This window comes from Centropristis striata, chromosome 3 (assembly GCF_030273125.1).
Source record: "Centropristis striata isolate RG_2023a ecotype Rhode Island chromosome 3, C.striata_1.0, whole genome shotgun sequence".
Taxonomy (NCBI): Eukaryota; Metazoa; Chordata; class Actinopteri; order Perciformes; family Serranidae; genus Centropristis; species Centropristis striata.
In genome coordinates, this window is record NC_081519.1 from 10,090,105 (window position 1) to 10,104,972 (window position 14,868).

Below are 14,868 nucleotides of genomic sequence, written 5' to 3' on the forward strand. Positions count from 1 at the left end.
TTATAATACATTCCTCTTGTGTTGGTCTTTTATATAAATAAAACTACAGGAGTTCTTTCTCCTGTACGGTATAAAGATAAAAGAAAACTGATGTAGTTCTACTGTAGCAACCACCAGAGGGAAGCACACGCTCAAACATCTATCTGTCCATCCGTCTATCAGTCTCAAGAGTTTATGCACAGTACGTGTTTCTTTCATACTCGTATTGAGAAGTTAAGCTGACACCGTATAAGCTCTGTCTGTAAGGCTGCTTCAGAGCAGTGAGCACTGTGACTGTGTAAAGCGGATTCAGACAGTTTTGGACTGAGATGGGCTTAAGTTCTTCTAAGACATGCGATTAAGAATCCACATCATGTATCACCGTGGAGTGCGCGCGTCTGTCTGAACCTGAACTGAAAGGATAAAATATCTGTAAGACGAGAACAGGATTGGGAAAAAGAAAGACCAAATGTCTGCAAAAGAACCAAAAAGTATTTATTTTAACTTATTCAGCATACATACTGCATGTAAAAATAATAAAACTAAGCAATTAGCGAAAAAAAATCTAGCAAAATAAGTGGGGAAAGGGTCAAAAAGTTACTAGTGCACCTTAGTAAAAAGACTTAAAATGTTTGAAGAAACATTTGTATTTCTAGCATTAACATCACATTTATCAGCAAACTAAAAGTCCTATTCTCTTGCAATTTAAATCAGAAAGTTCAAAGGTATAGTTGATACAACATTACTGCACAATTGCTAACATTCAGTAGACAGTTTAACAAGTCTAAACCCCGCTGTCAGCTTTAAACTGAAGTTCATACAAACTCCATTATCTATTAGTGCACAACAGATTACCTGTTTTACAAAACAGAGAAAGAAACACTGATTTCTACTGACGCTGCAGGAAGACCGTCGGCCCCTGCTGCTGTATTATTAACTCAAAAGAAAGTGAGTCAAAAATGCACCACAGAAACAAGAGCATAGCAACTAAGACAACCTGGAGGCTAAATACAGCTGCCATCTTGGAGAGTCCAAAACAATGAAGAGATAGAAAGAATCAAACAAAGGCGATACGCTATACTAATAAAAATCCTGTCCGTGATCACTCTGCCTCTTAATAGCAAAGCTGAGAATACAAAAGAAACATTTGCAACTTTATTCGACTTTTGCACCAAAATTGCAAAAGTGTGTGTTTTTGTGCTGCTGGAGAGGCAGCCAGGCCTCCTTACTGAATCCTCACCACATGTAATAACTACGTGTGGTGTCGACAGGAGAGGGTTTTCCCTCTGCACTGCCATCTTTGTCCTTGTCCCCGTCAGCCTCCCATAGGTTGATGAGCGGAGGGTAGAGCTCGTTCAGGGGGATGGAGGAAGTCTTCAGCATGTATTTCTTCAGAGAGTGGTGGTAGTTTTTTCTCTTCCATCTGCGGGCGATGTAGACGCCCACTGTGGCGAGACTGAGGAAGGCCAGCATGGTCGCCATGACAGCCAGCACGGCTGCACTGGGGTGCTGCTCTGACAAGTCCAGGGCGAAGGTCGCGCTACGTGTTGTCACGTTGACACAGGACTTGTGTGTCTGCAGGTGGACGTTGGAGACTGTGAGGCATACCTCGTACTCAGTGGCAGGTTGAAGGTGTGTGAGGTTGTACTCATGGACGTCCACGGGGACGCGAGCTGTGTAGGTGATGTGTGGGTTGTCGATCTTCATGGTGGCTGAGGCCCACTTCAGGTTGGACGACATGACGTTAGAATTGACTTTCCAGGAGACCAGGATGGAGTGCGACTCTGTCTGCTTGACATAGATTTTCATCACCTGGGCGCTGTCGAGCAAGGTGCCATTTATACGGATGCTGGCCACCCGTGTGTCAGCTCCTTCTGTGTTCTGGGCCACACAGGTGTAACGACCAGAATCCTCCACCTGAACATGGGACAGCCGCAGGGTCCCCTCGTTGTTCAAGTGGTACCGCTCTGACACGGTGTCTATCGTGATTTTGGTCCCAAGAGGAGTCACCCAGTAGATCTCAGGCTCCGGCTCGGCCATGGCCCTGCAGTCGAGGCTGACGCTCATGCCCAGCTCGAGGTTCAAGTGGCCTGGGAATGTGTTGTGGGATATAAGGGGCAGGCACTGCTCTGAGGACTCCACCAGTTTTATTTCTCGAACTCGCTGGCCTCTGAGTTCTGGCGGGGAGGCGCAGAGCATGGCCAGGGGCTCCATGAAGCGCACGGTGGTCCTGTTGGAGCTCATCCACTGGATGACACAGTCACAACGCAGTGGGTTGCTGTGCAGACTGATCTCCCGCAGATTAGGCAACACCTCCACAGTGTGCTGGTAAAGAGCAGTGACGGCATTATTGTTGAGCATCAGGCTCTCCAAGGAGGGCATGTCCCTGAAGGCAAACCTATGCACATAAGACAGCTTCGGGTTGTTGGTGGCCTCCAGTTTTGTCAGTTCTGGCAGGTTGTCCAGAGCATAGCGGTCAATTGACACTAACTCCATCATATTGTTGATGCCGAGCTCCTTCAGGCGCAACATATTTCTGAAATCTCCCTCCTGGATCTTGTGAACTGGATTTTTGTTTAAATCCAAGAATTTCAGATTGGGAACTTTTTGAAGGGCCAGTTGGGGGATTCTGACCAGTTTGTTGTCATAGAAAGAAATGCTTTCAAGGCTATCCAAACCTACAAAAGCATTCGCTGGAACATCAGTGAGGTCCATGCCAGCCAGGACCAGACTCCTCAGGCTTCCTAGAGGCTTGAAGTTCATATCTAGGAGGCCAATAACTGGGTTCTCCCCGATCATGAGGATCTCAAGGTTAGGTGTTTCTTCAAACCAGCGGCTGTCGATGACATGGAGCTTGTTGGAGTTAAGATGAAGGCGCAGCAGGCTTCGCAGGCCCGCAAATGCCCGAGAGGAGATGGAGCTTATCTGGTTGTGGTTCATGTAGAGCTCCTGGAGGTTGGAGAGGTTGCCCAGGCAGTGGTCTGGCAGCTGGCTGATCTGGTTCTCCTCCAGATGCAGGGTGGTCAAGTGGTTCATGTTTGTGAGGCCCACAGCTTCCACAGTGCTGAAGTTGTTCTGGGACAGGTCCAACTCTGTCAAATTGAACAGCGCCTCAAGCTCTCCACTGGTGTGGGAGATTGCATTACTTTGGAGCAGTAACACCTGCGTGTCTGTGGACAGGTTGGTGGGGATGTGCGTGAGCCTCAAGTCATTGCAGTCCACCGTGGTTGACTCCTTGTAGGTCGACTGGGGAGTGAACCAAGGGCGGATCTCGCAGACGCACAAATGTGGACATTCTTTGCCATTTATGGGAGACAGACAGGAAAGAAGCAGTCCCACGCACAGCCAGAGCAGAGGAGGCCAGAGCTGCGAGCTGAGGGCCATGTTGTCTGCTCTCTCTGGTCACACCAAGCTTAGGCGAGAGGCAGTGTTCTGGAGAAAGACTTGGAAGGAAAGTTCATGAGCATTAGTCTTTTTTACTGCTAGCTGGATACTGTATGCACTTTCTTATCCAGGAGAAAGTTATTTGCAGAAGCCAGGGCAGAAGATCATCTGGTCCAGGCTTGAACTCTGCCGATTGTTTTGTCTGTTCTCACTTCCTGGCCTTGAGGTTTGAGCCTAAAAGAAGACAGAAAGGAGGTATAATGTTAAAGCCTGCAACTAGCATATACAATCTTTGTTATAACGTTTGCAGAAAGTTATATTTCACATGAATTAAAAAAACAACTGAATAGAGAATTTGAAAAGTACGATGGATGTATTTGGTTTCCCTGGAGAGGGTTACACATGAGGCAAGTGGCAGTTGTGCCACCACACAGAAATTTAGGGGACAAAGTTGACGTGTCTAACAGGGCAGAAAGAATCTGTCAAATTTGTCTTGCTGCCCTTCTGTCATCTAGACATTAATTCCCTACCTTTTTAATGAGCTCCTGCACAGTCAGACACAGTTTGAAAATAACGATAAGTTTGAGAAAGAGTCACTTTTGGATCTTGAAATAAAATTGACTAAGACCATGCATGCCAAGAACTACTTAACCCTGGTGCTTCACTAGGAACATTTGCTGATTTATTCTTTTAATTATTTTCAATTTTCAGAGTATCATCAATTATGTTATTAAATGTTGACAAATCCTAGAATGTTGAAAATTAGTATTTAGTGTGCAGAAAAATGTATGTAAGCATAGTGGCATTTAAAGGGTTAAATTCTAAAAATATGTGAATATTTGGCAGTTATGATTCAAAGATTTAACATAATAAAAGTGGATAATAATATCAATTTATATGGCCATTTTTGGGGGGCATTTTTAACAGGACATCACAGGAACGTTTTTAAAGTGAAGCACAAGGTTTAATCATTATGCTGTTTGCTTGGACATTCTCTTTTTGCAACTGTTTCCAAAGTGAAAATTAGAGATTAGCTGTTTCTACTTGTCAAGATAGTAATGGAGTCTAAAACTCTAAAGATTTATCAATAATTTGACCCTCCATTGCCAAATACTTTTTGTCCATTTACCTTGGAATACACATGAACTGGTGGGTAGAGTGAAGCAGAGTTTTGCACTGTACTTATCAGTGTCTAAGATGATATGATTGATATTAGCTGTGCTTCCCTGGTGTAGTGCCTATCCGTCTCTTCAGAGATTACCAACATGTTTTGTGCTCTCTGTGCTGGGTAGATTATCTGCATACCAGCTTGGTATCAGTGATCCTCTTGAACGAGTGTGTGGGGTGGGCACAGCCGGCAGCTCTGGCTGTGAGCCCATTACACAACAGGCTTAATAAACAGGGAGTGTGTGCTCTTCACTGTTAATCACTCACTACTTATGATACAGGCCCATGGGAAGCCGTCGTACACATGGGAAGTGAATTTGGCAAAAACGTTTAAAGAGCCAGAGCTGCGGCTGTGATGTGTGCACAGCGCACTTGTCCAGGTTTGGTCAAAGTGAGACAAGCAGAGAGAAACTGGAAGGATACCGACAGGCTGAGCCCCCAAAGGAAATGTAATATTTTACGCTTTTGCTTTCATTTGTCGATTTTTATGACACCAACTCCCAGAAACATCAGAAGGGATGACAGGTGCAGACTTAGTTTTCACAAGCAGATATGATATCATGAGCAGTGGGGATGAAGAATCAGTCATAAGTTTCCTTGAGCAAATCCTAAAATGTATCCATGTATATTAAAGGGATAATTTGGACTTTTTGATGTCGGGTTGTGAGAGGCACTTAACAATAGTCATTGTATTACCTACAGTAGATGGTGGTCCCCAAGCCCCCAGTTTGGAGAAGCAGGCAGGAGTAACAGCATGAAAGAAAAGTGGTGTACTGCTGTGGGCAGGGGCAGCACCAAAAGCCACCTAAAAAAGCTCCACCCAATTTAAAATCAGTATCAGTTTAAGTGTACACTATATTTAGAATATTTCACCATTTTACCTGTGTGCTGTGTAAGTTTACGTCGGGAGAACTGAAGCTCTTCTATGCTCTCTTCAAAGCCACCTGACTCCTTTGACAAAAACATTAATTTTAGCTTGCAGATCACAGGAGTTGCTGGTCTCCTGCTGCCCTAATTGTTAAGTTTGTTTGTGACTTTGGTGCTTTAAAGGATTAGTTGGGATTTACTAAAGTCACGAAATAACACCAACAAACTAAACAAGTTGTGATCCAAGCATCTCTGTTGTTTGTTAGGGTAGCCAGTCCGGCTGTGAGTGCATGTTGATTTTTTTAGGTGGCTAAATTCATTTTGCTGCTGCCCCTGTCCACAGCAGTACATTCCCGATATTCCATGCTAGTACTTCCACCTGCTTTTCCAAAACTGGGGGTGCGTCGACCACCATCTACTGTAGATAATACACTGACTGTGGATATGTAACTCATACAACCCCAACAATGTAAACTATCTCTTTAAACTCTTGTGCAAAAACTTTTATATATTTTTTTAAATGAAGATGAGGAAGAAAAGGCTGTATCATAATTAATTATTTCTATAACATTGTGTGTGTGTGTGTGTGTGTGTGTGTGTGTGTGTGTGTGTGTGTGTGTGTGTGTGTGTGTGTGTGTGTGTGTGTGTGTGTGTGTGTGTGTGTGTGAGAGAGAGAGAGTAATTGTTTGCAGGTGATGAGCAAGTTGTCATAAGTGGCAATTATAATAAACAACCCAAAGGAATAATAAGCTTCTATCATAGTTTGCATTAGCAAGAGGCAAAGAGATACTTGGCATTCTCTCACTAAACACAACAGTGTCAGCTTCAAGTCTGACTCACACTCATAGAAATTCACATTTATCCTCATAAATAAACTGAGGTTGAGCAGCGTGTGTGTGTGTGTGTGTGTGTGTGTGTGTGTGTGTGTGTGTGTGTGTGTGTGTGTGTGTGTGTGTGTGTGTGTGTGTGTGTGTGTGTGTGTGTGTGTGTGTGTGTGTGTGTGTGTGTGTGTGTGTGTGTGTGTGTGTGTGTGTGTGTGAGAGAGAGACAGAAAGACATAGTTGGGTGTATTTTGTTTCACATCAAAACTGACAAATTCCTCCAATATTAACATAAAACAGATACAGATTGTTTCCCCTCTCCTTTCATGTGCTGTCTGTTCGTGCCCTGCACGGCATTGACACCTCCTCACAGTTTTCCTCCGCATTTGCATGTAGAATAGTATAAAAGCAGCTCAGCAAGTACAAAATGGAACACTATGCTATGCAGGAAAACATTGTGAGATTCTTTCTAGAAATGTAAACATGCCAGGAGGGTGGCACTGTGCAGTAAAATCAGCTTTTCTCAAATACAGCACATATGCGGTAGAAAATTTAAGCATCACAGCTCTTCCATGATTCCTTCCCTTTGAGGAAGAAACGCATATGGTGCGTGGTCTCTGCTGGCTGGTCTCTGTAATGACCCGGTCACACTCAAACTGATCTACCTGATAGTGTGACTGAAGTCTGGCAGCAGGGACCCGCACCTTCTCTTGGCTCCATTCATAGATCCTAACTGCTGAACATGTGGCTCCTTCTGCCTTTAATCATCCATCACCATCATCCATCATTCATTTTCTCAAATAATCCATTCAAATGTCTTTCAATGCCTGCTGATGTACTGCGCCTTGGAATATGGAGATAAACTTGGTGATACATTTGCCTGTCCCCTCTCTTCATCTCATGTGTTGCACTGCTCGGGTATTAAATCGGAGGAGACAGGCGGAGAAATCGCTGCTTTCATGCTGAGCCCATAAAACTTAGACACCTGGCACCAGGTTTCTGGCAGACTGGCAGCACTATGGGGGTCTGCATCCGTTCCCACCTATCTCTCTGTGTGTACACTGTGTGTACGTGTTGACCTTATTGACCCAAGGAAGCTCTGCTGAGCACATATGCTCTTTTTCGCTAATGGCGTTCTTCATAATCACTGCAGTACACAAATTCATACTTACAAGCTGCCCAGTACACCCACGGATACCTATTGTTGGCTGCAGACCAGCTCAACTGAAGCTGTTGGAGTTAACTCTTGTGTTCTAAGTTTTTATGCTAAAGCTTTGCACAATACATGATCCCTCACCGACTTCCCACCAGATGGCTCTGCCACTCTGCCACAGTGTGGGTAGGATATAATTCTCTCCAGCCAACAGCCTTCCGGTTCTGTTTGTTTGTCTGTCTGTCAGCAGCAACACTGGCCTGATTTTCATAAAACTTTGTTGAAGGGTGCAGCATGGATCAGGGAAGAAACCATTTCACTTTGGACTGGATCCGAATCATAGGGCAGATACACAAATTCCTTTTCACTTTGGTTTACATTTGAGTGCCCTTCACTCACATGTTTCTGGCCTTTAAAGCACACTGCATCCATATTAAACACATCCATTCTATCCATGTCTCATCCACAATTCACTTTTCAGGAGAGCATCATCTCTTATACAGCACCTCTGTCCACTTTGAAACGGTGGTTTAAAACCCAAATTAGTAGTATATATTAGGGCAGGATAGTGGTACTCTATACCATTAAGGTATCAACCAAAATAATTCACTACCACATAGTATTGAAATTTATCGAGTCAAACGATACTTGCATTCGATCCTTTTTGTACCCAGATCGAGATAAAAATTTCTGCAAGTGTTTAAAGGCCCTGACTTTTTAAAGGTTGAGGTGCTATTTAAATACTGTGAAAGTATCAAGACACTCAATCCATGGAGAATTTCACTCAGCCCAAATTTAGAAACTGTGCCTTTAAACGAGCCATCTGGACTTCTGCAAGGTTGTGGTGTCACAACTAAACTATTTAAAGTTAGAAAGCGCTATTACAGTCATTCCCCGGCTGCAATGACAATGCAGAGATACCGGGGCACCCCGGTGGCACACCTGGTAGAGTGTGTACCATAGAGGCAACATCCTCATGACCGGGCGGCCCGGGTTTGAATCGGACTTGGAGCCCTATCCTGCTCTGCATGTCTGCCCCTCTGTCTCCCGCCTTCACTCTGTCTCTCACTGTCAATAAAGCCTTGAAAACGGCCAAAAAATATCTTTAAAAAAAAAGATATGGACATACTGACCAATCAGAGCAGACTGGGCTTTTATGGGAGGAGGGCTTAAAGAGACAGGTGCTAAATTAGTGACTACAGGTAGATGACTACAGACACTATGAGAATAATAATGTATTTTCTCTAACGTTAACACAACTAAACATGTTGTAGTAGAGACCATAAATACAAGATTGAACCTGTCATGATAAGGGCAAAGGTTGGGAAACAGATTATCTTATATATTAGCACCTATTTAATAGACAGATGTGTGTTTGTCATCATTACTGTTGGTTGATACAATCTGAAAACACAATTTTGATTTATTAACCATTCTATAACATAACTTCCTCATCGCTACTGTACAAATACTATTATTTTAGATTCTGTATTCTTGCACAGGATAGAAATGAGGTAAATTGTCTCAAAACATGACAAGAACTACAACAGAGAACACTGAAATCCCACAGGAGTGTGGTTTGTCATAGCGTCATGCCGTACAGAACCACTTTGGTGGGATGACACCTTTGTGAACTCTTGTTCTCTGGGATGTGACAGAGATTAGGTCTGAGATTAATTCTCTCACTGCAAAAGCAGGCACGGACCGGTTGTGTGCCAGCACCTGGATCCTGAAAATCTATTGCTAATCTCTTCGCTGAGGCAGCAGAGAGCAAAGACATTGTAGGGAGCATCATTTTAAATGCACGCATACATATGTGTCTACACTACACCCATTTCCACACTGCCACAAAATGCACTGTTCTGTTTCCCCACTCTGACTTGATACCAGCTGTGACACACACCCATACACAGACCACTGGAAGGAGGCCGAAAAAATCCCTCAACAGCTTGGCATTATCCAGCAGACTGTCTGAATTGAAGCCTCCAGCAGGAGGGATTTACTCTCTTTGCTCACCCAATCCTTATGAGGTTTTAATCTAAGTACACATTACACATTTAAAACACACACACACACTTCTACAAATACACACCTACAGTGGCTGATATTTCCACTGGATTCCCATAAACCTTCAGAGGATCTCGGGCCCTGAGGTTCAAAGCCAGACAACGAGATGTAATTGTGGGACGTAATGAGTTTTGTCTGCTTCATGCTAAAACCTCGTAAATTCAGTTATAAGACAGGATCTCTGGACAGCACAGGGAGCAATGAAGATAAACAGTCACTAAAAAATCACAGAGCTGCAGTAAGGCTTTAGATCTGTGAAATGTAGGTGTTTGTGTGTAGGCGGCAGTCACTGTTTTCTCAGCAAGAAGTTGAAAAACAGACTTCTTGTTTAGAAGGAATTGCTAAAATTGTGTCCTATAGCAAGGATGTCCCTCTGTGTTAAAAAGTGGTTGGGACAAATGAAATAAAAAAATTAAATTGTCTTCAACAAATGCAATTTTATGCAGTGCAGGGACGGTACAAGGTCAGGGTAGATAATTACTGTGGGGAGAAAAAATTGCATAACAGGCATAGCATAGGCTACCCCAGAGTTAACAATACAAAAAACGGCATCGACACACAAGTAACATCATTCATATGCATTGCATCCGCAGCTGCCATTGGGTCATTTTAGAAACACAAGTAGGATAATCTTAAATAACTTTTCTTTTAGACTTTTATAACTTTACTTTAAATTACATTATTTATTTTTGGACAATACATTTTCTTCCATAGTTATATTGCTTGGAATGCTTTTTTACTGTGCAAATAAACCTTTCACATAGCACTCTCATCTCTCAATATTTCTTGCTGCAGGCTCTTTTTTCACAATATTTTTTTAACAATGCTTATAAAAGGTAATGGAAACACAATCAGACAGTGTCCCCAGTATAAATTACATCTTAGGTATGTTTGAAGATATCTAATTTGACTTTACCTTACATCTTCTAAGAGTTTAGATGCTCATACTACTCTTCATTGTCGGTCCAGCCAGGAGGAACCTCACTTGATAGCACACTGCATCATTTTTCATAGGGGGCTATGCTCTTACCCCCATCTATTTCTGAGGCCCTTTTCATCGGGTGCAAAATGTAAGCAGTGTTTCTGAATCAGCAGCCGCACAACAGGCTCACAGACATGCCATCGCCATAGCAACGGCTATGCCACCGGCATGTCTGTTTCATAACCAAATGAGAAGATATAAGAAGGCAGCCATTACTGCCATCAGACAGCTAAAGGATCACGGCATCGTCAACTGCTGCTGGTGCAAGAAGGTTGACTGTAGCATTAAACCTTATATGGTAAAACAGCAGACAGCACGACCACATCATGCACAGATGCTCAGATCTCTGACCCTTATTAACTTATATCTGCACCGCATTGTGATAATATATTTCCTTTTCTACCAGTATTTCTACAATCAACTTCAACCCAGAGCTATCATGTGGTGCTGGGAAGCTAAGTGGTGCTGCCTGATGTTTTCTCCATGTCCTCACTGCGCTGGCCTGCCTGAGAGACATCCTGTTCCTGCTCCATTAGTATGCAAGCGTCTCACTTCACATCACACAGGGCTTTGGTGCAGCTGCTGATGGCAGAGGTGTAGAGCCGAGGAGGAGAAGGATGCATGTCCACTCAGTCAGAGAGAGGATGGAGAGCTCTGTGTCCTTCAGTTGGAAGGCCACAAGAGGAAATTGCTGGACTGAAAACGCAACAGAACTGAATGAGAAAAAATCCAAAAACACGTATGGAATCAAAGGGATGTTTGCTGACTACTTTTACAATGTTTCTACACACTGCATTCAAGTTTAAAAGTCACACAATGGCAAATTGCCTCTATATTTCTATTTACTGCAAATCCATATGGTGCCTTTATTTCCCCGTGGACCTGAGACGATTCTTGACACAATTTTTCTTCTCTGACTTTCAATTTTTTTCTCTCCCCTTTATGTCCCTATCCTCCCCTCCACTTCATCTATCCTTACAGTTGCAATGTCAGTGAAAAGCCAATTTGTTGTCATTGAAGCATCGATCAATCATAATGGCAGGGCCAAAGTCTACAAACTCAGGGGAATCCCTATTTGAAACAATGCAGAGGCCACGGAAGATTAACTTACACTGTTCAAATAAGCCTCGAAACCAAATAAATGAAACAATAATAATAAAACCAAGCGTCTCAGACAGAGGGTGAATACATGTGTAGTCAGATATACTGTATGAGAAAAAAACTGTTTAATGAAGTGGTAAAGCATGTGGATGTTTTACTAGAAACTCATGTATGACCCTGAAAATTACCATATGTCCTCTCTACTTTTAAATTATACGACTATGTCCAAAAGTCCATAAAGTTCATTTTCATTTTGTAGCAGATAAAAACAAAGGAGGACAAAACAGCTGACTCAGTCATAACATCTTGACGAAACCTTCCAACAATGGCCCGTCGTGTTTCCACGTTCCCCTTCAGATCACGGTCACAAAGGGAGAAGGTCAAGCTGTTGCACCCTTGTCTCCGCCACTGTGGGAACCCCAGCACCGACACATGCTGCAGAGTCAGGCCCCGTGGCTCACAATGGCTGCCACCCAAACACACACAGACACACCAAGACGTGTCTTTGTTTTGGCAGGTTCTCACACTCCCCATTACAAGCTGAGGCAATACGTCACTGTGCATTGTGAAGATTGGGGGGAAGGTGCCAAAGCCTCCTCAACTCCCATATCATCGGCTCATTGGGTGATATCCTGATCAATTGTCTGCTTTTACTCCCCAGACAAAGTAAACTACATACAAGTTGTGAAACCATGCAGTGCATCGTGGCCCTCCTGTCCTAATCAAACAGATGTGATCGTGTACTGATATTAGTGAGTTCTCAGTAACAGGTGCCGCTGTACTGCAGCAGCGGAAACAACAGAGCCCACTTGACAAAGGTGACCCCAACAATACACCCTCTCCCCCTCCTGCTTTCTCAAACTTCTGAGTAGAAATACTGGATTGTCTTTCTTTCTCCTCTGTGTCTTCATTTCAGACATCTGCCGGTTTCCTGACTCCTGGGCATGCAAATAGGTTTGATGGAGCACATGAGCCCATTGGTGCTACTCAGCTGTTTCAGCAGCACTGGCGAGTGATGCTGCAGTTTGCGTAAATGTTACACTACACTGTTTAGTTGAACCCGGTGTCACAGTGCAGTGAAATGTCAGGGCTGCTGGCAGCAGCTTTAATAATGAGCCCTTCGGAGACTCACAATTCACATTCATGTTGGCTCGTAATGGCTAAAGTGTAAGCAAATAATAAAATAAAAATGAAATATTGCAACTTAATACAGGACTGCAGTGCACTGATTTGTTTGGTTCATGTTTTCTTTTGTTTCCCTCCCTCAGCTCATATTAATAGACTTGAGAAAGGTTAATTTTAATCATATGCTGTGTATGGATTGACTGCAGTGTCCTTGCAAATAATACTACTATAATAAATGTTATTGATAAGGCTGCATACGTTGCAGATAAATGCTGATAACACATAAATGTGCAGAACTTTTTGCATCTATTTTCAGTTTAAATTAATTCTTTTGTTTGTTGCAGCTATGAAAACAAACCATTTTCCTCTTTACGGTGATAACACGCGCTGCACGAGGACCCACGCCACGAAGAGCGTTATTGTTTCATTTCAGCTTTGTTGATCGGTGCATTTCTTAAAAAACGATGACTTCATCTTTTCGAGTTTAACACTCCACACCGGACTGAAATATCCCTCCTGTTCTACCGAGCAGGTAAAGAAAAGAAAACATTTGGGATTTTTTTTTTCCCCCATACAAAGAATATGTAGGCCTATCACAATTTCATCACATGCATAAAATAAACACATCGCTCTCACCTCTGAAGCGCCGTATCCTCTGTTAGACTGCTGCAGGCTACTGTATCTGACCCATGCAGTATCCGCAGCTCCAGGATGATGCGCGACTGGGTTGCAGATTTTGTTTCAGAATAGAAAAAACACCCCAGCCTTATTAACGAGAGCAAATCTTATCTGTGGAGACACCCCCTCGGTGCTCTGATCTCCAGCGAGACTTCAGAAGTGCAAAACGCTGCAGCGCACAGCTTCCAGAGACGAGCAGCTGCCTGGTGCAGGTCAGCTCGACTGAAACGCGACTGACATCCACAGTGGTGCCCAAACCTCACCATCTGTTCTGTCATCACAAACCATGGGAACAAAAAGTCCAACCCTTCAACGGCCACGAGCTGCGAAGTGCACATTTTTATGGTTGGAGGAGCCAATGGGCACCCCCACTGCACCGATGATGAGATCTCATTGTTTGAATGTTTCTGTTGTTTGACCTTTTTTTTCAACGTGTTTGTGCTGCCTCTGCTCAGGTCAGCACGACTGGAGTTCATTCAGCAGTTAGGAAAAGGCTTGAAAGCTTGTTTGAGAAGAGGACATCACAGGACATTTGGGTGCTGTGGACACAGTTGATATAAATTTAATGACTTGCTAATTAATAATTTATAATAATTATGAATGAAATTGACTTTGAAGTGGATTCTCTTTCTCTCATACACACACACACACACACACACACGGGAATCTATGTTGAAAGAGAGATAAGGCTTTTCTCTCCTGTCACTTGTTTTGATTCTTCCTCCTCCCCCTCCCTCTCTCTCTAAAGGGAGCAGTGAAAATGACAACGTTTCATCACTTGCTGTTTGAGCTGCTGCTTTGGGAGCTGCCTGACAGGTTCTTCATCTATACTGTAGCTACAGAGAAGATATGTGATCATCTCTGTGTTGAGACAACAAAGTGAGCCAGGCAGATGTCCTGTGCAGGCTTTGTCTGTTTATATTGGAATTAAGCAGAAAGTTACATCTCGACTAAGGATAAACACATTTTCTGTCATTTCAGTGGTTTTCTCTCTCTCTTATGAGTTCTACTGAGCACGTCTGGCTGCGTCCATCCATCTCTGATGCTTTACAATTAGTCGTCCGTTTGCATAGTTTATTGTGTAGAAATGCATCCAGAAGCATGTTTCAAATTTGAACACATTTGTGCAGTTGCTCTATGCAAGGAAAAGCATTAAGAGTTGACACAGCTTTATGCATTTAGCCTAAATGTTACTTGTGAACACAAATAGCCGAACATTAAAGGGTTCGGCAAATCTGACATTTTTGGGCAGTCATAAAACAGAGTATTTAACCTGATTTAGCTTTGGTAATTGAGCTTATGGCACTGATTAATATCCTTTTTTGTTTACTTGTAAAAAAAAAAAAAGCTTTAAAGGTATTATGTGTAACAATCATTCATTAATTATCTTTAACTGCTTTTCAGAGTATCGCAGGGCTTAGTATGTAACATCTATATTTAGCTGACGTGTGTACTTATTGTGCACTTATATTATCTAATATATATGTTTCCAACAATGATTAAAAACCTAAAGAAACCTTTAATTTTGTACAAGGTAAGGGTTG

At 42.9% G+C, this 14,868-nt stretch overlaps 1 protein-coding gene across 1 annotated transcript; it reads right to left on the reverse strand.

Annotated features, from left to right (window-relative positions):
• Positions 1–453: 453 nt before the first annotated feature.
• LOC131969181 (leucine-rich repeat neuronal protein 1-like) lies at positions 454–13,696 on the reverse strand. The gene is made up of 2 exons (XM_059330358.1): positions 13,283–13,696; positions 454–3,597 (listed from the first exon to the last, which is right to left on the reverse strand). The coding sequence occupies exon 2, from the start codon at positions 3,361–3,363 to the stop codon at positions 1,216–1,218; it is 2,148 nt and encodes a 715-aa protein (XP_059186341.1). The 5' UTR covers positions 3,364–3,597; positions 13,283–13,696; the 3' UTR covers positions 454–1,215.
• Positions 13,697–14,868: the final 1,172 nt, after the last annotated feature.

Excerpts from the sequence above, each read along its gene's own strand:
- LOC131969181 (XM_059330358.1), bottom strand. The coding sequence starts at position 3,363 with ATGGCCCTCAGCTCGCAGCTCTGGCCTCCTCTGCTCTGGCTGTGCGTG.